Raw genomic sequence first — 23,957 nt, forward strand, 5'->3', positions numbered from 1 at the left:
AGCATCTATGGAGCGAAGGAATAGGTGACGTTTCGGGTCGAGACCATTCTTCAGACTGATGTGGGGGTGGGGAGAAGGAAGGAAGAGGCAGAGACAGTGGGAGAGCTGGGAAGGGAGGGGGAAGGAGGGAGAAAGCAAGGACTACCTGATATTGGAGAAGTCAATGTTCATACCGCTGGGGTGTAAACTAGTTTCCCATGCAATGTCAGCTGCCTGCTAGGATTGATCACATGCAGGTTCACATTTTGTTTGCAGAACAACAGCAAGGGTGAGATTCTTAAATAGACCCCGATGGTGAAAACGTCTGGTCTTTTAAGTTTAGAAGACAATGACATGGAAAGTAAATAGAATAGAATCTATTGTAAGTGAAATTAATCTGCCGTTGCAAAGTTACCTGTGTCTTATGAGTACTTAACTTGGTTACATGCATTGTAATTGTGTGCCTGTCATGATGGGTTTTTTTGCAAGTGCATAGCTCAGCAAGGCTTTGGATGTGTACATTAATATTTAACTGTAAGGTGTCCTTGAGTGTTCTGAAAGGTGCCCATAAATAAAATTTATAATTATTATTTCAGGTGTCTAGGGACTTCCCAGAAAATGACCCATAAGTAAAAATGATAGTTATAAACAATAGGAGCCAAATGTGCACCCTGTAATCCAAGTCAAGTCAAGTTTATTTGTCACATACACATACGAGATGTACAGTGAAATGAAAGTGGCAATGCTCGCGGACTTTTGTGCAAAAAGACAAACAACCAAACAAACTATAAACACAATCATAACACACATATACCTTTACATAATAAAAAATGGAAGGAAAAACGTTCAATAGAGTTAGTCCCTGGTGAGATAGGCCTTTACAGTCCAAATGGCCTCTGGGAAGAAACTCCTTCTCAACCTCTCTGTTATCACCGCATGGCAACGGAGGCGTTTGCCTGACCGTAGCAGCTGAAACAGTCCGTTGCAGGGGTGGAAGGGGTCTCTCATGATATTGTTGGCTCTGGAGTTGCACCTCCTGATGTATAGTTCCTGCAGGGGGGCAAGTGAAGTTCCCATAGTGCGTTCGGCTGAACGCACTACTCTCTGCAGAGCCTTCTTGTCCTTGGTAGAGGAATTCCTAAACCAGATGGTAATGTTCCCGGACAAGATGCTTTCCACCGCCGCTGCGTAGAAGCACTGGAGGATCCTCGGAGACACTCTGAATTTCCTCAATTGCCTGAGGTGGTAAAGGCGCTGCCTTGCCTTACTCACGAGTGCTGAGGTGTGTGATGCCCATGTCATATCCTCGGAGATGTGGACTCCCAGATATTTAAAACAGTTCACCCTATCCACAGGATCCCCATTTATCCTCAAAGGAGTGTACGTCCTCGGATGATGTGCCCTCCTAAAGTTCATGATCAGCTCCTTTGTTTTTTTGATGTTCAAGAGGAGGCTGTTATCCTGGCACCAGAGTGCTAGATCAGCCACCTCCTCCCGGTAGGCCTTCTCGTCGTTGTCTGAGATCAGGCCCACCAATTTCACTTCCATACGCAAGTCCTTGGCTTCCACTTCATAAACTGCTTAAGATACTGAGCACATACTCTATTCCATACTTGGAATGATCAATGATGTTGAGGAGTGATTACAATTAATTAGTTTGCTCAGTCAAGATATAATCTGTGAGATTGCCAGGTTCAGCAGTTTATGGCTATTACTTAAAGCCCATCTGGAATGACATGTCTGAAACTGTTCTTATTACTGGCCATCATTAAATAACTGATAGATATGTTACTCTGGATAATATTAACTTTGATTTAAATTTTGTTTGAATTCCCAGTTTATTTACTTTATATTTTCTAATTAGATGTATTTTTGTTTCATTTTGATAATTTGATGTTTGGTGACTAGATGTTACAGTAACCAAAATATTGATAATGGTGCATTTACCCACCACTTCTGGTTGATGCCAACAGAATTAACTGAATATGAGCATGTCATTTAACTCAGCTGCGGAATGAATTGTCCAGTGCTTCCAATTTGCAATATGTAATTCAAATGCTTGGCACCCTTGTGTGAGTAATGATATTACAATGTTGTGGACAGTAACAGATATTTAGCTATGTGCTAGGATATTCTTGTTGGTCTCTCCTACCAGCTAATCGGTACTTTCAAGGTCTTGGGGAATACAAAATCAATGTTACACATGCCCCTATTTGCGTTGCAGATCACACACAAAAAACAACAACATTGAGAACTAAGGCCAGGTATGGGGTGCGAGAATGGAAAGGAAGCCAGTTGTTGATGTCCAGAGTACTTGGGCTGGAGTTACTTTGGTCATGGACTAGAACCTGGGTTCTGGTTCATGTGTTCAGGGATTTTAGACTGGGAGGTATATTTCATTTGCTGGACAATTGTGCCCTGAAGATGGGATTCAGCCATCAGAGGATCAGGGCCTTTGGAATGGGGTACTTCTGTCCTTGATGGCAGAAGTGAAAATTTCCATTGAAGCATTTGCCCTTTGTAGCTTTTCACATCTCACAGATTTCTCAAATGCTGAGAGGCCACTTTTAAACCATCCAATTCTTCTGTTCGGAAGATGTGAGGAGGAAAAACAGATATCAGAATGGTCTAAGTCCATGATTATAAATGCTTTTTGTTGATTACAACCAAGTCTATGGGCTCAACATGGCCTACCCTGAGTCTGCTGCTGGAATGGAAAAGTGGAAATGACCAGGAGTAGCCTTGATGTGTACCAGATTAACAAATTAGACCCTAAAAATACAAATCCAAGTTGTGGCAGAGTTTGCCAATTCTGAATTGTCCACTTCAGCAGTACAAATTAAATTTTTGTGAGGTATAAACATGCTTAACGAAATGAGACTATCAAATTAACGAATGGAAGACTAATGTTGACCATCAATGCAACATCATTAAACCTTTCCTTCATTACAGGTACCAGATCTTAAGTGTGCTTCTCCATATACTCACGTCCACAGCAACTTTGCAGTTTCATCATCTTCATATTAGGATAGCTTGCTGGACCCTATTTGGGACATGTGGAACTTTTCTTCTGCAGGAATGTGAGGTGGAAAGTTTGTACCCATGGAGATGCAAGAAACTGCAGATTCTGCCCTCGGCATCTTCCCCTTCACTCTATCTAATGTACTTGAATTTGACCTGATATTATTTATGTATAGTATATCAGATCTGTTCGCATAGCATGCAAACTAAAGATTCTCACTGTACCTTGGTACACATAACAATAATGAAGCTAAATCTAAACCTAAGAAATATGCTGGATCTTGAGCAAAAGTGCTGGAGGAACTAAGAGGGCTAAGCAGCATATGTGGAGGGAATGGATAGACAATATTTCAGGTTGTGGCTCTTCCTCAAACTGATTGGAGTGGGGGAGAAAACTGGAAAAGAGAGGTGGGGCCAAGACAAAGCCAGGCAAGTGATAGGTGGATACAGGTGAGGGTGTGGAGGGGGCTGGGTAGGAAGGATTGATTGGGAGATAGGTGGAGGAAGGAAAAGGAAACAAAAGGGCATCAGAAATGCTGTTTGTGGTATATATTAACGATTTGGATGAGAATGTACAAGGCATCGTAGACAGTGAAGAAGGTTATCTAGAATAGCGGTACGGTCTTGTTCAGCTGGAAAAGTGAGCTGTGGAATGGTGAATGGTGGATATGTTCGTGGTGTTGCATTTTGGAAAGTCAAACCAGGGCAAGACCTTCAAGGTAAATGGTAAGGATCTGGCGAGTGTCGTAGAACAGAGAGTACATCTAGGAGTACATTTACATATTTAGCTGAATGTGGCTTCACAGGTAGATGGGGTGCTAAATAAGTTTTTTGGTACATTGCCTTCATCAGTCAGGGTATTGAGTATAGTCGGGACACTATGTTCCAGTTGTATCTCTATCTTTAACACTCTCTCCGTTTTGTGATCTCACTGACACCACAGTTACCTTTACTACACCAAGTCCCACCCTGCCTCTTGCAAGAATATCATTCCTTAATTTCTCTATCTGTGCTACATTTGCTCCCTCGATGTGAATTTCCTATCCAGGACATCCAAGGTGCCCTTTCTTCAGTAAATGTGGTTTGCCCCCCCTCCCCCTCCCCTCCCACTCTTCTGGTTTCGATAGATACCTCTCCCTCCTTAGTTCACTTATCCTTTCCCACTCAACCTGCCCACTCAGCTTGTCTGCTGCATTCGCTACTTTCCTTCTTTACATTGGCGAACTAGGTGTAGATTAGGTGACCGTTTTGCGAAACACTTGCCCACCAAGGACTGCTGGAACTCCTGGATGCAAAACATTTTAACACCCCTTCCCATTCCAAAACAACCTTTCTGTCCTTGGCCTCTTATATTGCCAGGGTGAGACCAGGTGAAAACTGGAGGAACAGTACCTCGTACTCCATTAGAGTAGCTTAAAACCCAATTTCAAATAATACCCACCCTTTCCTGTGTCCAATCCCTTCCCTGGTGCACATACATTTCTCCCAACATCTATCCCCCACCCCCCAGTCACCCTGTGCTTTCCCCTCCCTCGTACACTCATCTCTCACTCTCAAGTCCCCCATTTCCCATTCATTCCCCTCTCACCGACATCCCTCCCTACAGCTTTGCTTTTCACTCCTCTTCACTCCCTATCTTAAACTCTTTTGTGCACCTTTACACCTCTAGTGCTTGTCACTTACTCCATCCATCTGCCAATCAAACCCCATCCCTGCCTTCTTCCACCCATCACTTGCCTGGCTTTGTTCTATCCCCACTTCTCTTTTCCAGCTTTTTTCTCCTGACTCCAATCAGGCTGAGGAAGGGTCCTGATCCAAAACGTCCATCCATTCCCTCCGCAGATGCTGCTTCATGAGTGATAGCAAAGAAAGATGGGGATAACTGCACCTAAAAGACACTTTGTCCAGATAATGCTCTGGATGTATTAATCAAGGCTTTCATTCCAGCACCAACTACCCTTTTGCTAAGTGGTTTGAGGAATATTATGATAGGATGTGGAAAAGTGCCCAGGTACATGCTGTCCACAAAACCAAACAGATCAGATACAATTAACTAATTAACCATACAATCAGCCTGTTCTCAATTATAAGCAAAGTAATTGAAGATGTCTTCCATAATGGCTATAATGTGGCACTAACTCACAAATAATCTGCTCATTGATGCCCAATTGGCTTTCACCAGACCTCATCAAGGTCTTGTTTCAAGGCAGGGATAAGATGAGAGTAACTGTCCTTGAGTGACGATGGAGCAGGATTTGAGTGGAAGTGGCATCAAAGTGCCCTGGCAGGACTTAATTTAATTCTAAGCTGCGCTCATTGCACTCCTAACCCACAAACTCCAACACCAAGAAGAGCAAGGGTGGCAGACACATGCCTGCATACAGACACATGCAGCAGCAGACTACCCTGTTCTAGCGCAGTATAGTACTATCCTGAGCTACACAATTCAGTTTCTATTAAAAAGAAAATATATTGGAAAATTTGGACTTACAACATGGATCATGATGGCAGCAATTTTCATTCTAAATATTTTCATGTCAGTTTTGCTAATACCCAAATGCACGCAATATAATTCAAAGCGTGTCTGGATGCCAATTCTATCATTTTTTAACTAGTATGTGCAACCTATTTTGAGCGGCACTCATACACAAGAGTTTTCACAACACCCAAGATACCACTTCACATGTCTGTATTAAAGGAGCCCTACCTGATTGGGACCTAGCCTAGAGCAGGGTGACGTGCTGCATCCCCCTCCCCCACCCAACAATATGATGAATACTGTTCAGTAATTAGTCTTTGTTTCTCTGTCACATTGTGTTAATTGTAATAAGTTCTATTTCAGAGTAAGATTGAGGAATTGTGATCACATCAGCTCCAGCCACATCTGCAAATCTGGGATTGTTTTATCCTTATGTGCGTGTGATTATTTTAACAAAAGTGAAGTAGGTACTCAATATAGATTTGGCAATGCTGATGTAATCAAGATCATCAATTTAGTTGGGTGGAGGGTGGGGGGGGGGGATGAGTGAGGGATGATGAGAGAACTCTGCACCTTCTTTGTATTCAATCTACTTCTGAAATTCATGGTATCTTATATCCAACTCTGATGTGTATTTAACCTGCAAGAGGCAAAGTAACTTTTATGGTAGTAATTAATAATGATATTCATTACATATTGCTCCAAAAATAAAACTACATTACTTAGAATTTCTCCCTGATGCTGCATTTATACCTTAATTAATAGTTCACTTTATTTGAAAGGTTTGGAGCATTGTGATGCATCAATGGAAAGAAATACCTGGTCCAAGAATCAGCTCGAACCACCATAAAATGTTCCCTCTTTGATCTATCTCAAAAGTTTCATTAGGGGCGCCGCATTGAAGGCGTGTCTGCCTACAGTCTGTCCGTTTTTTCCCCATCTTTTTTTAATTTTAGTTTGTCTAAACAGTTTGTTTTGGGAATTCTTTAGTTTTTCTATGTGGGGGAGGGTAAGGAGGAAACTTTCCCAGTCGCTTCCTGGCGAGGGTGCGACTATTTCTCCGTGTTGCGTCCTTGCACCACTTCCTCGCGGCCTACCAACTGGATCGGTGCGGCCTTTCCTACCGGAGATCGGGGACCGGACCAGAGCTTCGGCAGCAGTGGTGAGGCGCTGGATTCACTGCGGAGCAGGCGATACCTACCTGGATCGCCGTTTGAAGCTCCGGAGCGTTGGGCATCGACATCGTGGGCCTGTGGTACACGGAGCTGTCCATCTAAACTCCAAACTACCAATAGCATGAGTTGCATTCAAGACTTTGGCCTTTGTTTTTGCACTGTAATGTTTTTTTTAATTTATTGAACTTTTTTGTTTGTTGTTGAGTTATCTATTGAGTACTACATTTACAAATCTGTTCTGCTGAAGCAAGTAAGAATTTATTTGTTCTGTTTCGGGACATATGACAATAAAACATTCTTGACTTGATTCTCTTGCTGGTTCAGTGAAAACAGGCCAATTGCAGGCAAATGGGACTCATTTAAATAGGGCATCTTGGTGAGTGAGTTGGGCTGAATGGACTGTTTCTGTGCTCTTTGACTATAGGTTTCTTACCACTGACATCAGGCTCACCAGCCTGTAGTTCTCTAGCATGCCTTTGCTGTCCTTCTAAATAATGGTACCACATTAGTCATCCTCCAGTCTTCCAGAATCGAATGAGGACAAATATTTTTGCAAAGGCTTCAATTTCCTCTCTAGCTTGCTACAAGCTCCACAGATGCTTTTGGTTAACTCTGGGGATTTATCCATCTTAATGCACTTTAAAACTGCCAGTACCTCCTCTTTGGTAATTTGTATATGATCTAAGACATCACTTTTCCACTGACTCGATTCTTAAGCATCCATGATCTTCCAAGTAAAAGCACATGAGAAATATTCATTTATTATCTCTCGCATCTCTCGTGGCTCGACACAAAGACAATCATGCTGATCTTTAAGGAAGCCTATTCGTTCCTTAGCCATTGGCTTTAGGCCATTCTGATTACTGTCTTAAGTATATACCTATACTTCTTACATTCATGGAGGGATTTGCTTGATCCTAACTGCCTATGCATCCTTTGTCCTGACCAGACCCTCCATATCGCTCATCATTTTGGAATCCCTAAACTTGCGCATCTTGCCATTCACCCTAACAGGAACATGCGGCACCTGCCCTCATGCTCTCTCACTTTTGAAGAACTCCCAGTTGCCAGTCACCTGCAAACTAACTCTCCCAATCAACATCTGTAAGTTCCCACCAGGCCTGCACATCTCTAGTGTCTCCAAAATCATTCCTTGCTCCAGGTCAGGGCCTTAATTTGTGGGCCAGTCCTATCCTTCTCCATAAGTACATCAAAATTCATGCAGTTATGCTTATTGGTTCAAAGGTGCCAATAAACTTACTTATACCTAATTGTAAGAATCTGCAGATATCCCATTATTTCCCTGCAACTCTAGCAGCCCAGAAGCCTTTACTCAATTTTAGTGTCCTGGCATCTGCAGAATTAACAACACCTTCTGAATAAAAATGTTGGCCCTCCAGATCCTATTAAATCATTTCCCTCTCACTCCAAACCTATGTCGGCTGGTTCTTGATTACCCTACCCTGGGTAAAAGATGTGGTCGCATCAAGTCCCCTCATAATTTTATACACCTCTATACGAGCATCCACATAGCCCCTACTATCCAAGGAATAAAGTCCCAGCTTGCCCAATTTCTCCCGATAGCTCTGGCCCTTGAGTTCTGGTAACATATCCGTACATCTTCTATGCACTCCTTCCAGCTTAATGACATTGTTCCTATAGCAGGGTGAGCAACACTGAACACGTTACTCCAAATGCAACCTCACCAAGGTCGTGTACAACTGTAACATAACATCTCAACTTATGTACTCAATAAAGTGACTGATGGGCCAATGTACTAAAAACCTTCTCTACCACTCTATCTACCTGTGACGCTGCCTCAGGGAGCTGTGTACCTGAACGAGATCCCTCTGGAATACATTCACTGTGAATGTCCTGCCCTGGTATGACATCCCAAAAGTAAACACGTCGCACTTATCTGTATCAAACTCCATTAGCCATTCTTTAGAGTATCTGCCCATCTGATCAAGATTCTGCTGTAATTTTGGAGTATTTTGAAGCTGAGCACCCTCAACAAGTACATCCCATGTTTACAAATGATCTGCAAGCAGCTTAGATAAAATTGTGGTTGGCTAATGCAAGTCATGCTGAATGGGTTTCCTGCTTTCATTTTGGCCAGAAATGTATTAAAAATATTTAGTGCTTATGTTGAGGATTTGCCCAGTCATAAGTGTGAATTAAATCCTTCATTGTAGCCAGGAATGAGTAAGAGAGTGATCCACTTTGTGACAAATTGGTAAGCTCAGCAGTCAGAAATTGGGCAGTCATGCAGCGGTAGAATTGCTGCCTTACAACGCCGGAGATCCGGGTTTTATCCTGACAGGGGACTGTCTGTACAGAGTATGTGTGTTTGCTTTGTGACCACGTGGTCCCAACAGGGTTCCATTGCACTAAGTACTAAGTCCCATGATTTGTTTTAAATATACGTCAATGATTAAAACCTAAAGAAAGGGACCATGATAAAGACATTTACTGATATTGCAAAAATTAGCCATGCAATCGACAGTAAGGGCATAAGTAAATATTTCAAAGAATAGATATTAGATGGTGGAATGGAAAATCTCTGCAGTGAACAAGGCACAAGGTGCTATTAATTGCGTGTAGAACTAATCCATGTTATCCCCAAGAAAGGATGCATAAATAATAAAAGTAAAAGAGTGACCTTTAGAGAGTGCACCTCTGTGGGTCATTTAAGTGTGGAAAATATTATACCCTAGCCTTTTCCTGTTGCCATATTCACAACATAACTCGTACGATTGACAGATACGCCTAATTGTTTTTTTTCCTTTCAGTGGCTTGAGTCAGTTAAAGTTCTGTCATTGCACCATCTGAGCATATTTACACAGAACCCTGAAAAAAGTGAATTGGGCATATGGTATGTTACCATGATAAGGCTGAATTATGTTAGAATTATAACAAAATATTAAATGGATTCCTTGGCCAGCTTACAACTTATATTTAGTCTCAAATCAGGCTTTTCTCCAGTTAATTGATACAGAAAGTCTAGGCTTGCCTCAGGTTGCTGTTTTTTTCAGATAATGAATGACTTTAAAATTTGTCTACCATTCGACAAGAGAGGAAGCCCAGATTAATCCCAGTAAGGGGTATTGAGATAATGTCCGATGCCTTTAATATGTAAAATACCTTGTACCAATTTCCGAAGCCTTTGAGGTATGCAGTGACTGATGACTTTGATATGCAAGTATCTTGTACCAAATGTCCGATGCCTTTGATATGTAAAGTCCTTGTACCACATGATAAGATGCCTTTGATGCAACTGATGTGACCAGACAACTCGGACGCATCCTGTAGTAACGTGTACCTCTGACCATGACTAATGTTTGTGGAATGTGCTAAGGTGACAAAAAACACTATATAATAGTCTGAAGAAGTGTTTCGGCCCGAGACGTTACCTATTTCCTTCGCTCCATAGATGCTGCTGCACCCGCTGAGTTTCTCCAGCATTTTTGTGTACCCACTATATAATACCATGTAATTCTGTTGTTCAGGGAAGTGGACTGAGGACAGCCAAGAATTAGAATTAGAATTAGATTCCTTTATTGTCATTCAGACCTTTCGGTCTGAACAAAATTATGTTGCCTGCAGTCATACACAGAATCAATAATAACAAAACATACAATAAACACAAATTAAACATCCACCACAGTGAGTTCACCAAGCACATCCGCACTGTGATGGAGACAAAGTCTTAGTCTCCTTCTCTTCCCTCCTTGTTCTCCCTCTGCGCTGAGGCGATTGATCCAGGCAGAAGATGCCGTCCTCCAGTCCAGCGGACCTCCGTGGTGATGTCGCCGCCGCCAAAAGCCGGAACGCCGTCTCCGCTCCGAGATGGCCCGCCACAGCATCAACTCTGGGCCGCCACCCCAGCTCCGGGTCCTGCAATCTCCGTCGGGCAGCCGCCAAAAGCCCAGGAACGCCGTCTCCGCTCCGAGATGGCCCGCCACAGCATCAACTCTGGGGGCCGCCGCCCCAGCTCTGGGTCCCACAGTCTCCGCTCCAGGCCGCCGCCCCAGCTCCAGGTCCTGCAATCTCCGCTCCGGGCAGCCGCCCCAGCTCCAGGTCCCGCAGTCTCCGCTCCGGGCCGCCTCCCCAGCTCCGGGCCGCTGCCCCAGGTCCAGGGCCCGTAGGTCTCCGCTCCGGGCCGCCGCCTCCGCTCCGGGCCGCCGCCCCAGCTCTCGGCCGACGCTCCAGGTCCCGCAGTCTCCGCTCCAGGCCGCCGCCCCAGCTCCGGGTCCTGCAATCTCCGCTCCGGGCAGCCGCCCCAGCTCCAGGTCCCGCAGTCTCCGCTCCAGGCCGCCGCCCCAGCTCCGGGTCCCGCAGTCTCCGCTCCGGGCCTGCAATCTCCGCTCCGGGCAGCCGCCCCAGCTCCAGGTCCCGCCGCCCCCGCTCCAGGTCCCGCAGTCTCCGCTCCAGGCCGCCGCCCCAGCTCCAGGTCCCGCAGTCTCCGCTCCAGGCCGCCGCCCCAGCTCCGGGCCCCGCAGTCTCCGCTCCAGGCCGCCGCCCCCCAGCTCCAGGCCGCCGCCGAAAGCCAGAAAGCCGCACCAGTAAGTCGGGCCACCGCTGCCTTAGCCCCGAAGACAGCCAGCCTCTCGTTGGTATGTCCTGGCTGGCTCTGCCTCCGGAGCCTCGGGGTCGGTCGCAGGTTGGAGGCCGCCAGCTCCGCCATTAGGCCTCAGCGCAGACGGAGGCAGAGAAGGGGGATACGACACGAAAAAGTCGCATTCCCCCGAAGAAAGAGACAGAGAACATGTTTCACCCCCTCTAACACAACCCAACAAACCAAAACCTAACCAAAACAAGACAAAAAAAACAACAGAAAAAAGTAAAGACAGACGGACTGCAGGCGAGCCGCAGCTGTTAACAGCGCCTCCACTTCCGTATTTTAATATGGTGTCTGTATTGCTCAATTGACTGTGGTTTTCCTTGCCACTTGCATCGGCCGATGATAAGTACATTTTGAACTGGTCTACCAACCGTATTGTGAGTTGTCTGTTTATTAAGAAGCGAACCTGTTTGTTTGAATAAAAGTAACTTTTTCAACCAGACTAACCAGATGCCCCTTCTGCCCCTCATTCCTGCATGATACAGCTGGTCAATTGAATGGGGGTATTTTAGGAGCCACTCTAATACTGACTGTTTAAGCATCCCTAGCTTTAATTGTTTTTTCCTTTGACTGCTGAGACCTTTTGCTCTTGGATCCCTTCTCCTTAACATATATGCCTCTCCATCTCTATTTCATTCATTCAGATACCCTTTTAAATAACTATGGCACTTTCCACAATAAAATAAGACAGGATTAACAGAACTACCACCAAATATTTATTTGCTTTGCATTAATCCCCAAGGCAGATACGAATAACAAATCTTCATGTGGTATTGGTTCAGATGGAGGTGGACTCAGAAATGATTGGGAGAAAGTAGGACAAGGATGCAACTTCTTACTTACCCTGGTCAACAGTATACAAAAGCACTAATAAAAGACTACCTTAATTGGGCATAAGCAGGAGTGAATATTGAAAGTCACCAGGGGAAACTATCAGACCTGCAGCTGGTAAAGCTTTAATAACAAGTACCCAGGTATGAACAACAGCTGTTGGTGGGTAGAACTTGCATTGAGACAATTTATTAAGCAATTAGGTCAATGTGGATAGACCATATTTCTAGGAATATAAGAGATGCATTGGAAATTATAATAAAGTAGGGACATAGTTCTGCTGAAATACCTTGAAAATCTCAGAAGCTGGCAGATATTTTTGCGTTTCCTTTATGGAGTCACAAAGGTCATTATACAGTTTAAAATGTAAGACCACATGTAGTCAGGGATTTTTTAACTGTGGCTCAGGCGCCACACTGACAAGGACTGAATTATATGGATGGATGCTTGGCAAAGGACTACATAAATGCGTGTCAGGAGTTTTGCAAAAGCAAATACAAAATACATGTATTTCTACGGCACATTTTCAGGGCATCCCAGAGTGCCTCCGTTATAATGCAGAAAAAAGCAACAGACAATTTTTTTCATATAAATCTCTGATGGGATAATGACAAAATCGTTTCTTATCTTCATGCATCAGCCTGAGAGAACAGATGGAGTCTTCTAATTTCTCATACAAAGCATTTCCCAGTGTGCAGCCGTCTTAATTCAGCCTGGGCTTTAGTGCTCAAGACTCTGGAATCAGAGTGCCACAGTGCAGCACAGTAAAATGTGTTTCCAGTTCTTTTCACCGTATAGAACCTCTACTGTACACTTTGCAGCTGGCTGACTTGAATGAAGCTCCTTGGTTATGGACTTCCTAATACAGCTCACCTGTTACTTTGGAGAGACAAGGAACTGCAGATGGTGAAAGCAGATGCTGAAAGCGCTGAAGTAATTCAGTATCAATGGATGGAATGGATGGGTGACATTTCGGGTCAAGACCCTTCTTCAGACTGATTGTAGTAGGAGGCAGAAAGCTGATAAAGAGGGGTGGGTGGGGGGGGGGGGGGAGGGGACAAAACCTGGTAAGTGATAGGTAGATAGAGATGAGGGAGGGAGTGGTGGAGAGTTGATTGGCAGATGGGTAGAGTCAGTGACAAAAGCTCGAGATGAAAAAGAGCCAAAGGGCGTCAGTTAAGGCGAGAGAAAGAGTGCAATGTTATGCCAGAGGGAGTGATATATGTGGAAGGGGACAGCGGTGAGGAGGGGGAAGAAAGGTGGGACAGTGGGAGAAATGGGTGTGCACTGAGATGGAGGGGGGTAGCACAGGAAAGGGAGGGGTTAGAGATGGTACTAAAATGAGAGATTTCAATTGTAAGCTACCCAAGCGTATGAGGTGTTGTCCTTCCAGTTTGCCGTGTGACCTCACTCTGGCAATGACGGCCCAGAACTGAAAGGTCTGTAGTGGAAGTTAACCAGGAAATCCTGCAGGTGCTGGCAGACTGAGCGCAGGTGTCTGGCAAAATGGTCGCCCAGTCGACAATCGGTCTCGATGATGTAAAGGATGCCACATCAGGAGCATCAAATTCAGTAGATCAGCTTCGAAGAGATGCATATGAACCTCTGTCTCATCTGGAAGGGTTGCTAGAGCTCCTTGATGGAGATGAGGGAGGAGCTATAGAGAAACGGTTACATCTGCAGTTGCAGGGGAAAGGGCGGGCAGTTTTGGTGGGAAAGGACAAATGAACCAAGTGGTTGTGGAGGGAATGGTATCTGGGGATGGGGATAGTGGTGGGAAGGTGTGATTGCTGGTAGGATTACGTTGAATCACTTTGTTGAGTCACATGACCACTTTTTATCAGCACCTCCAAATCTCTTTAACGTACTCTGGATATTTGAATAATTAATTCAACTAATTCTTCTTGACAACGTGAATTTCAGCTTCTGACTTTATTTCTTGTAACGTTATGGACTGTTGGAAGTCTGGAATTAATGAATTTTAGAAGTTGATTCTGTAAATGTTGTGCCTTAATCATGTCCACCTGAAATAAATGTTGTGTTCCATTATATTTTTAATTAATTGAGTGCTGGAAATCAAAGTACAGTTGCCATGGAAATCTAAGTATATCTGGGTTGCGTTCATATAATGCAAGATTTGGTCTTCCTCTGAGCTGTGTAGTGCAGAAAATTCCTGGTTCACTCCCTTGTCAATACAGGGAGCTGGTTTCAAATAAGATTGTTGTTTATTTCAGCACTGGGTTAGAGAAGTGGTAGGCCAGCCTTGACTCTGAACATTGAGGGCTGTCTGTTAAACTCTACTGGAAGGTACCACCAGAGACCAGGTTTGGAAAATTTCATTCATATTTTCCTCAGATGAATAGTCTGGATCCAGCCTTTGGTTGTTTACCATAAGCTTCCTGACATCTGGGAGGAGCGGGGACATTTGAAAATAAATATTATTTTGGTCACGATGACTTGGTTAAATGCCATTTATATCGCATGCACAAGTTTGTCTATTTCCCAATTCAGAACTTTGAATCGATTGAACCACGTAAAAAAGAGCAGCGTGTTTTTGTTTTATTTGCAGACTGAATTTTATTTTCTGCTTTTGTTCCAGTTGCCTGTCTGAGAATGTCCGAAGTAACGGGCCAACAGTTGAATCCGGAAAGAAACCTGGCATGGGTTTAGAAAGCAGAGCACACCCATCTAATTAGTTCTGCTGTTCATGGAGGGGAATAATTGCTGTTCAGTACTAATGCAATCTCTCACTCGATAGTGGATTAAGAAATCTGAATGGCAACAATGAACATACAGAGGACTTGTGAGACAATGTGAGGAGACATTGCTCTCATCTGATTTACTCCTTTTTTGAGCACATATTAATTGTCACCTTGGCAACAGCTCTCTCAAAGACATACCTCTCATGAACAGAAATCACATGCAAAGCATTCTATGAAATTTCTGAAGCTTCGAAATGGGCTGCGGCTAAGAAAAAGAGTTTTGAGGAGATCTGGATTGCGTCTCTCAGTCTTAAGACAAATCAAACAGCTGTTTCAATGAATTAATCCTAAATCCTATACCACAGAAATGAAACTGCTTCCTTCATTTCTCAGAGACTTAAGGTGCAAATGAGTAGGCTACTTGCTGGCATGAGGAGATTAATTCCATCAAGCATATTCCAAAGAATTATAGCTTTTTAACAATTGTCATAAGATCCGAGCCAAAAGGAGATTTAGCAGAATCTTCAGTCACATTTATAATAGAAGAGAGGAGTAAAGGAAGAAGCTAATTGCCATCCAGCAAGCAGTCTCAGTTGGAATCTTTATCTCCGACATATTTCTGTTCTTGGGACTGTTGAACTACCGTCTGGGAGTCACCAATTAAAACCACAAAGCTGCAGTGACTTAGTTAAATATAAAAGGCGTAGTTGGGTTTTGGAATTCCTCTTTGACATTTGTTCTGCTTCCTGAAGTGGTTTAACAGCAAGGAGGATCTTGGATCACGCCAAAAGGCCACACTCAAGGACAACAGTGCAACAATGAAGTGCTCACTTCGAGTGTGCATCCTTTTCCTTGGATTGCTCATTGTCTTCCTGACTTCTGTGTTCTTCACTTACACACTGACGGGTGTGACAAACATGGCCTACCTGCAGAGCCAATCTGTAGAGGATGTTCATCGTGTCAAGCTGCTGCCTGGCTACCTGGACATTCAGAAGTTAAATAAGAACCTTGCAAGTCAGAGGACATGTGCTTGTGATCATTGTGTGGGTGATCCTGGTGTGTCACATTGGTTCGATGAGAAGTTTGATGAAGACATTCTGCCACTTTGGACAAAAGCTAATATGATGTTGGAGCCTAATGTGTACAACTGGTGGGTGGTAAGTACACGCAAACTGAGAAAATTGATTTGAAATTGAATGCATTTTTTATTTTCTCACAATCCTCTGAAACCATCGACTCCACTGTGAATGCTGTTACCATTCCAGTGCTTTATCCAAATGACATTGTTATTGTTTTAGTCCAGGCAATTAGAGTTACAAGATACTTTAATGCAGAGGCTATCTTAAACAACAATTAGTTTGTTCTTATCTGGCATCCACTCCATAATCTAAAGATTACCGAACAAGATTACCTTTTCTGATTTCAACAGCTCTCCTAGGAATCTCCCTTCAAACCCATTCCCCCTCCCTTTCTCTCCTGCCAACCTAGAAACAAATTATGGAAATGCATTACTATCTTCACTAAAATATGCCGACTATTAAATATTAAATGTGCTGGTGGTAAATTCAGGAGTGGAGAGAGTGAAAGAGAGCGAGAGACAGAGTGGCTAGTAAGTTACCAGCTATTGGAAATAAAATCACTGGAGTTGAGATTGCTATTCTGAGGTTCATTCCCCATCCAAACATAGAACAATAGAGCTTTATGGCACGGTAACAGGCCCTTAGGCCCGACTTATCAATGCTGACTAAATTGCTGATCTAATTTGCCTGCGCCTGGACCATATACCTCAAAGCCATTCCTATCTATATACCGTAATCGTACCTGCCTCAACCACTTCGCCTGGCAGCTCATTCCATATACTGTAAAAAGGTTACTTCTCAGGTCATTTTTAAACCTTTCCCCTTTCACTTTAAACCTATGCCAAACAATGTTTGAATCCCCTTAACTCAGGAACGGACTGTGGCTTACCAATGGCTCTCATAATTTTATACATCAATAAGATATGTGTGGGTAACGCGTGGGTAGCGTGGGGATGGGCGCACGGGGTGGTGTGGAGGAGTGTGGACTTTGTCCTGAACAAAATCTTCACGCGACACCGGCCTGTCGTGTAACTGACGGGCTAAAGTGGGACAGGCCAAAGACCCTGGCGCGGTGCAACGTCTCACCTCCAACAGCACCAGAAGCAGACAAACGATCGCCGCACTCGGCCTGGGGCTCACGGCCGTTGCGGATCCAGATCCACCCCCACTCCTACTCCCAGAGCGGGGCCAAGAAAAGTGAAGATAGACACAAAATGTAGGATTAACTCAGCAGGACCGGCAGCATCTCTGGAGAGAAAGAATGGATGACGTTTCGGGTCAAGACCCTTCTTTCAGACTGAAGAAGGTTCGACCCGAAACATCACCATTGCTTCTCTCCAGAGATGCTGCCGGTTCCGCTGAGTTACTCATGCATTTTGTGTCCATCTTCAAATGACATCACGCGCTCCAGGCGGCTGTGCGGACGCATGATAACGCGTGCGACTCTCGCAGGACTGTCGCGCGACCATCACTACCGGCCTGTCGTGTAAGTGACGGCCCAAGTGGGACAGTCCCTTTACTAATCATAAACCCAAATGAAATCTGACCAGTGCCTTACAAAACCTCAGCATTACATCCCTGCTTTTATATTCTATCCCTCTTGAAATGTGTGCTTACATTGCATTTGCCTTCCTTACTACCGATTCAACTTGCAAATTCATGTTTTAGGAATCCTGCATCAGCACACCCAAGTCCCTTTGCACCTCAAATTTCTGAATCCTGATGAACAATAATGTGTCCAATACCGATCCCTGTGGCACACCACTTGTTACAAGCCTAAAATCTGAAAAACAACCCTGTACCATCACCATCATACAGTCAAACTGATTTTGTATTAAATTGGAAAAATCCTCCTGTGTCCTAACCTTCTTTACCCACCTACCATGCGGTACTCTGTCAAAGTACTTGCTAAAGGACATGTAGACAATGGTTACCTTGCTGCCCTCATCTATCTTCCGGTTTGTTAACACAATTATATTATTATAATGTGCTGTGTGCATTTTCTCTTGTATTTAATTTTATGAATTTAACTTCATGTAAATACTGAATTCTGCATCTATGCATCACTTGTTAATGGCTTCCTTAATTATTGTCACTATCATTGGCCATGGTAATCACTTTAGATCTCGTACTATAATTAAAATAATTTATCTCTAGCTAAATTGGTCCCCATCACATTCATGTTCGCAGCCACTAAGTCCATCCCATTCCTGGGCAATTGTCTTAACTGTTACAAAATATTCATAATCTCAGTGTTATAAATCACTGTGAACCGAAATTCAGACCCTATTTCTATGTCATCTCTTAGATCATTTATTTCCAAGTTAATTTGGTTATTGTAATTTTGTCCCAGTGTAGGTAAGTGATGGGAAAATCAAGGTAGAAAACAGGATTAATAACATTGCTCTGAGAGCCATACTCATTCATGTAACCAGTTTTTACATGTGATCTTTGGCAACAACTTGATGATACAAATATTGAATTTATAGGGAATTAAATTACGCCTAATATTTACATCCACCCACAGAAGGAAACTAATAGACTCCACTAACTAGGCAAGGACTTGACATTCCTAGCCTACACTGTTGTGTTCCTGATATTTAAAAGTTGATTTTGTATCATACTATGCCAATCATACACAATAAAATAATGCCAGGGTTCTGGAGCTAGCACAAAGAAAGCAAAGGAATTACATCAGGTGTTCAAATATAGCCAGGTTAATTTAATGGGGAAGGAATTTACAGATGGAGTATAATATGAGAAAATATAAGATTATCCATGTTGGAAGGAAGAACGACAAGGCAAATATTATTTAAATGGAGTGAGAATACAAAATGTTATGTTGCAGAGGGATTGGGAGACCTTGGTGCATTAAATAACAGAAGTTTAGCATACATGTAATTACAAGGACTATTGGAATATAGATCTTTATTTCACTAGGTATGAAGTATAAAAATAGGGATATTTTTTGACGAGACCATGCCTGGACTACCGTGTTCAGTTTTACTGTATATATTTATAAAATAATGTGCATGCTGGATTTACGTATGAAGAAAGGTCGAGTAAGTTGTGCCTACATGAAAAGTAATCTCATTGAAACAAAAATTCTAAGGATGAGTGACAAATAGGTCATAGGGTCATAAGTGATAGGATTCACAAAGATGCTATAAATGGAGCCAGGACTGGAGGACTTGAGGTATGAGGAAAGATTGGATAGGCAGGATCTACTTTCAGAGTGAAGCCACATGGAAATTGGAGGAACTCTTATTTCAATTGGGCAGCTTACAACCCAGCGGTATGAACGTTAATTTCTCTAATTTCAATTGATTCCTGCATTCCACCCCCACTCCCCTTCTCCCCAACCCTAGCCTAGTCGTCCTACGAATTCCACTGTTCGCTTCCTTGTATTCTTCTCGTTAGAACATCTCCCAGCCAACAATAGGCCATTATGGACTCCACATTTCCTGAGGTCATCTGTTGCCGGCCCTGATTTGTACTGGCTTTTGCTCAGAAATGTCTCCAGAGATGCTGCCAGACCCGCTGAGCTACTCCAGCATTTTGTGTCTATCTCCAATTTTGGTCATCTTACAAATGCTGTATTGGGTGATGCAGGGACCCAGGATTGATCCTAACTTCATGGTGTTTGCATAAAGATTTCCCATTTTCCTTGTGACAGCCCAATTTCCTCCTAAATCCCACTGCAAATTGCCCCTTAATATATAGATATGTGAGAAAAGAATCAAAGAGGAGTTGAAAGACATGAGAGAGAAAATAAGTTGCAGGGAGAGGGGGAATAGGACTTGGTAAGGACTCAATGGGCTACATAGCCTTGTTTTGTATCACAATAAGTAATTATTATTGAATAGTAATTAAATTAAATTGGCCCAGAGGCCAATTCCTGAACATCTGTGTTTTAGGTTGTGATTAATTGCCTGCAGCTATATGTTGCGAAAGAGAGATGACAAATTAATGTTTTATATGTACCACCTTCGTTGATTTTAGGTACCTTGGTCTACTTTACAGACAATTAAATGCATTTAAAGTGCATTCATTATTGTAATATAGGAAATATTGCAGCCAATTGGTACATGTGCAAGCTGCCAAAATGGCTGGATGATCTCTATATGTTGGTTGAAGGGGAACTTCCGAAAATGCCATGGGTTCTCTTATGTTTACCCAAGAAAGCAGACAGCTTCAGTTTAACCAAAAGACACCCCCAGCAACTGTTCCTAAGATTGGCCCCCAAAAAATTTATATCTTGAAATGCAGACTATTGCAACCTGACATAAATTATGCTGAAAGAAAATACTAGCTCTTTTTAACCCTCTTATTATGACACTTAAGGAGACCATTTAACCCATGAGGTTCGTGCTAGTTCCCAGCAGAGCAATCCCATTGCTATCATTCCCCCTCCTCATTTCTCTGTAGCATCAAAACTGATTCTCTCTCACATGCGCCCATTAACTACTCGTTTTGATCCCATTGCCAGGTATCTACAATAAGGAAAATGCAGGGTTAAACTATCACCACATCTTTGAAAAATGGTAGAAATCCAGGTCACCCAGCGGAAAGCTACACAGTCAAAGGAAAAAATGTGCAGATTCAACATAAACGTCATTTGAGGTCATGTTCACGAGCTGAGGCCATAGCAATAACTACTGTACAGCCTGGTTACTCCTTACTTCGAGTCACTAGCATATCTGCTCCATACTGTGCATTACAAAGTCACTCGCAATCCAGGGTGTGCCTACTCATCACTTGGGCAAAGTGGAGTAGTCTTAAGTTCTGCCCTTTACATGCCTGCTTAATAAACACCTGGACACATAACAGTCTCTCTCTCTCCTTTTTTCGCTGGGAATGTGACTGATTGTGCTGTAATTGCTTTAGGCTGAATATCAGCAGAACCACCATGACTTTAGAGATCATGTTTTTAATATGAGAAGGCAGAATTGTGCAACAGCTTAATCGGAGGAGTGTCTTTTGTGTAGCAGAATGTCTTGAATTGCTGCATTGGAATGTTGTCAATCATAAGTTTGACTCTGAGCCCAGCACAAGAACACAACAAATCAAAGTGGGGGAAGGTCATGGGGCCCGTGGAGCCTTCTGGCCCATGTATAAGATTATGAATTGAAAATTAGGTCAGAGTGGGAATGAGCTGAGAAATTCTTGGAAGTAAATCTCAAACTGAAGTACAGTTAACTTTAATATTTAACACTACTTTAAAACCCATTAAAAAACCTTTATGTTTATCAACAGTTAATGCTATGGACCAATTTTGCTTATTAATGGAAGTTCACAGTTAATTAGCTGTGGGTGTTTATCTCAATAGGGGGTAATTAGGAAATTGAGACATTCGTGCGACTTGGGTTGCCAAGAAAATTTTGTACAGCTTATCCAATTGAAAATTAATTTTATACCTCCCAGCGTGAAATGCAGCAACAACTACTTCCAGGTCATTTCAACCCCCTGAAAACCATATCAGGGATGCACAGGATCACAAGGCTTCTTGGACAATGCTCCTTTGAGAGAGTTGTGGGAGTACTTGAACCAACTTTTCTAAGGAACATTTATCTATGGGCACTTACTGGATCTTAGCATATATGTAACAGCATGTAACTGAGGCCAAATATGAAACGGTAATTAGTGGCCACTATAGTGCACGTCTACTGTACCCTTTCAAATACACTGGAATTTTCGGCAACTGTTTGTGCTGCTGCAGATGATCACCACATAGAATAATCTTCAGCAAATGCTTCTTAGATGGAATGGGAGTTAGTCAGAGAGGAAGATTGTGCAGGGGGATGGGTGGTGTTACGTGTCTCCATGGTGGTTAATGTAAATGTAAGACTCAAAATACATTTTGTCTTGTGCACCACAAATAAGTATGGTTATTGTAAAAATAAAAACCTATGTAACAGATGAAAAAAATGCAGATATTTCAAATTAAATTAAGGCAGAGCAGGACTGTGCAAGAACTGCAACATGCAGGAATTGTGCAGTTGAAGGCTGCCTCAAGTGAACATATGTGCAGTTATATTTCCATCTCAAATCATTGAATCTTTGTATGTTTAAGTTATCGAGCAAGTATGACCCCTTTTAATACATAAAGGATGGGTAAGTGCATCCAGGTAATTTGATCCAGATCTTAATTATATTTTCTGGAGAGTTTAGTTAAGTTTAGAGATACAGTGTAAAAGCAGGCCCTTCAGCCCATCGAGTCCACACTGACCAATGATCACCCGTACACTGGTTCAATCCTGCACACTAGGGGAAACAATGAAATATAGGATCCATAGATGCTGCTGCACCCGCTGAGTTTCTCCAGCTTTTTTGTGTAACCAATGAAATATAGGATGATGGGATGGATGAGAACATATGAAGGTGTGGGGGATGGAGCAGGGTGACTGGGTGGATGGGAGAGATAGGTGCGCAGCCAGGTGATGGTGAGGGCAGGGGATAGACAGGTTTGGGGTTAATGGGTGTATTGCTTGAATTTGGAGAATTCAATGCTCATACTATTGGATTGTAAGCTGCCCAAGTGGAATATGAGACGGTAAGTTCGCGCGTGACGTTATTTGCGTCATACTTACCAATCAGCTGGGCAGGATGCGGGCCGACTGAATTTGGGTGTCGCACGGCGTCGGGTGGTGACGTCATCACACAACGCACGCCGGGCGGTGACATCATCGCTCAACGCCACGTGCTAGGCGTATGCTGTCAAGACACTGCGTACACCGTCAAGACGCTGCGTACGACCGCATTGCGCTTGCGTGCCGACAGGCCGTTGGCGCACGAAGATTTCGGCCACTGCCAGAATTTCGGAGCCCCGCGCGATGTCGGGACCAGCCCCGCACAACTCCACGCTTCTAAGTGGGACCGGCCCCGCACGCCCATACGGTGCCTGTACGCTTCAAGCGACCACAAGGTCGCGTAATTTGCGAACCAAGGTCGCGTAAGTGAGACAGGCCCTTTACTAACTAAGAACCTATCAATCACCACTTTAAAAATATTCAATGACTTGGCTTCCATCGTCATCCGTGGCAATGAATTCCATGAATATTCACCACCCTCTGGCTAAAAACGTTTGAAACTGCTCGCAATTAAAAACTGCTCACGTTTAAAACTGCTCCCAATATTTCAAATGTGGCCTGTCCGGTACCTTATAAAGCCTCAGTATTACACTCTTGCTTTTATATTCTAGTCCTCACGCATTTGCCTTCCTTACCACCGACTCAACCTGCAAGTTAGCCTTTTGGGAACGCAGCACTCCCCAGTCCCTTTGCACCTTTGCTTTCTGAATCCTCTCCTCATTTAGAAAATAGCCTACAACTGTTAACACCTTTTTATTCCTATAACAAAGTGCATGGCTGTACAATTTTGCTATTTGTATTCATTTGCCACTTCCTTGCAACTTTCAAGACCCATCTAAGTCCTTCTGCAGACTTCTCACCGTCAAAATTATCTGTCCCTCCACCTATTTGTATCATTTAACCATATAACCATATAACAATTACAGCACGGAAACAGGCCATCTCGACCCTTCTAGTCCGTGCCGAACACGTATTCTCCCCTAGTCCCATATACCTGCGTTCAGACCATAACCTTCCATTCCTTTCCCGTCCGTATAACTATCCAATTTATTTTTAAATGATAAAAACGAACCTGCCTCCACCACCTTCACTGGAAGCTCATTCCACACAGCCACCACTCTCTGAGTAAAGAAGTTCCCCCTCATGTTATCCCTAAACTTCTGTCCCTTAATTCTCAAGTCATGTTCCCTTGTTTGAATCTTCCCTACTCTCAGTGGGAAAAGCTTATCCACGTCAACTCTGTCTATCCCTCTCATCATTTTAAAGACCTCTATCAAGTCCCCCCTTAACCTTCTGTGCTCCAAAGAATAAAGCCCTAACTTGTTCAACCTTTCTCTGTAACTTAGTTGCTGAAACCCAGGCAACATTCTAGTAAATCTCCTCTGTACTCTCTCTATCTTGTTGACATCCTTCCTATAATTAGGTGACCAAAATTGTACACCATACTCCAGAATTGGCCTCACCAATACCTTGTACA

The 23,957-nt window shown here is 43.3% G+C and overlaps 1 protein-coding gene across 4 annotated transcripts in view; it reads left to right on the plus strand.

The window, feature by feature from the left end:
* st3gal2 (ST3 beta-galactoside alpha-2,3-sialyltransferase 2) overlaps positions 1-23,957 on the plus strand; it is a 129,897-nt gene that overhangs the window by 60,494 nt on the left and 45,446 nt on the right. For all 4 annotated transcript variants that reach the window (XM_055648717.1, XM_055648716.1, XM_055648719.1 and 1 more), the window contains one exon: positions 14,709-15,968. In XM_055648717.1, coding sequence (XP_055504692.1) covers positions 15,630-15,968 — 339 coding nt within the window. In that variant the 5' untranslated portion in view covers positions 14,709-15,629. The remainder of the gene's footprint in view (positions 1-14,708; positions 15,969-23,957) is intronic.

This window comes from Leucoraja erinacea, chromosome 17 (genome assembly GCF_028641065.1).
Source record: "Leucoraja erinacea ecotype New England chromosome 17, Leri_hhj_1, whole genome shotgun sequence".
NCBI lineage: Eukaryota > Metazoa > Chordata > Chondrichthyes > Rajiformes > Rajidae > Leucoraja > Leucoraja erinaceus.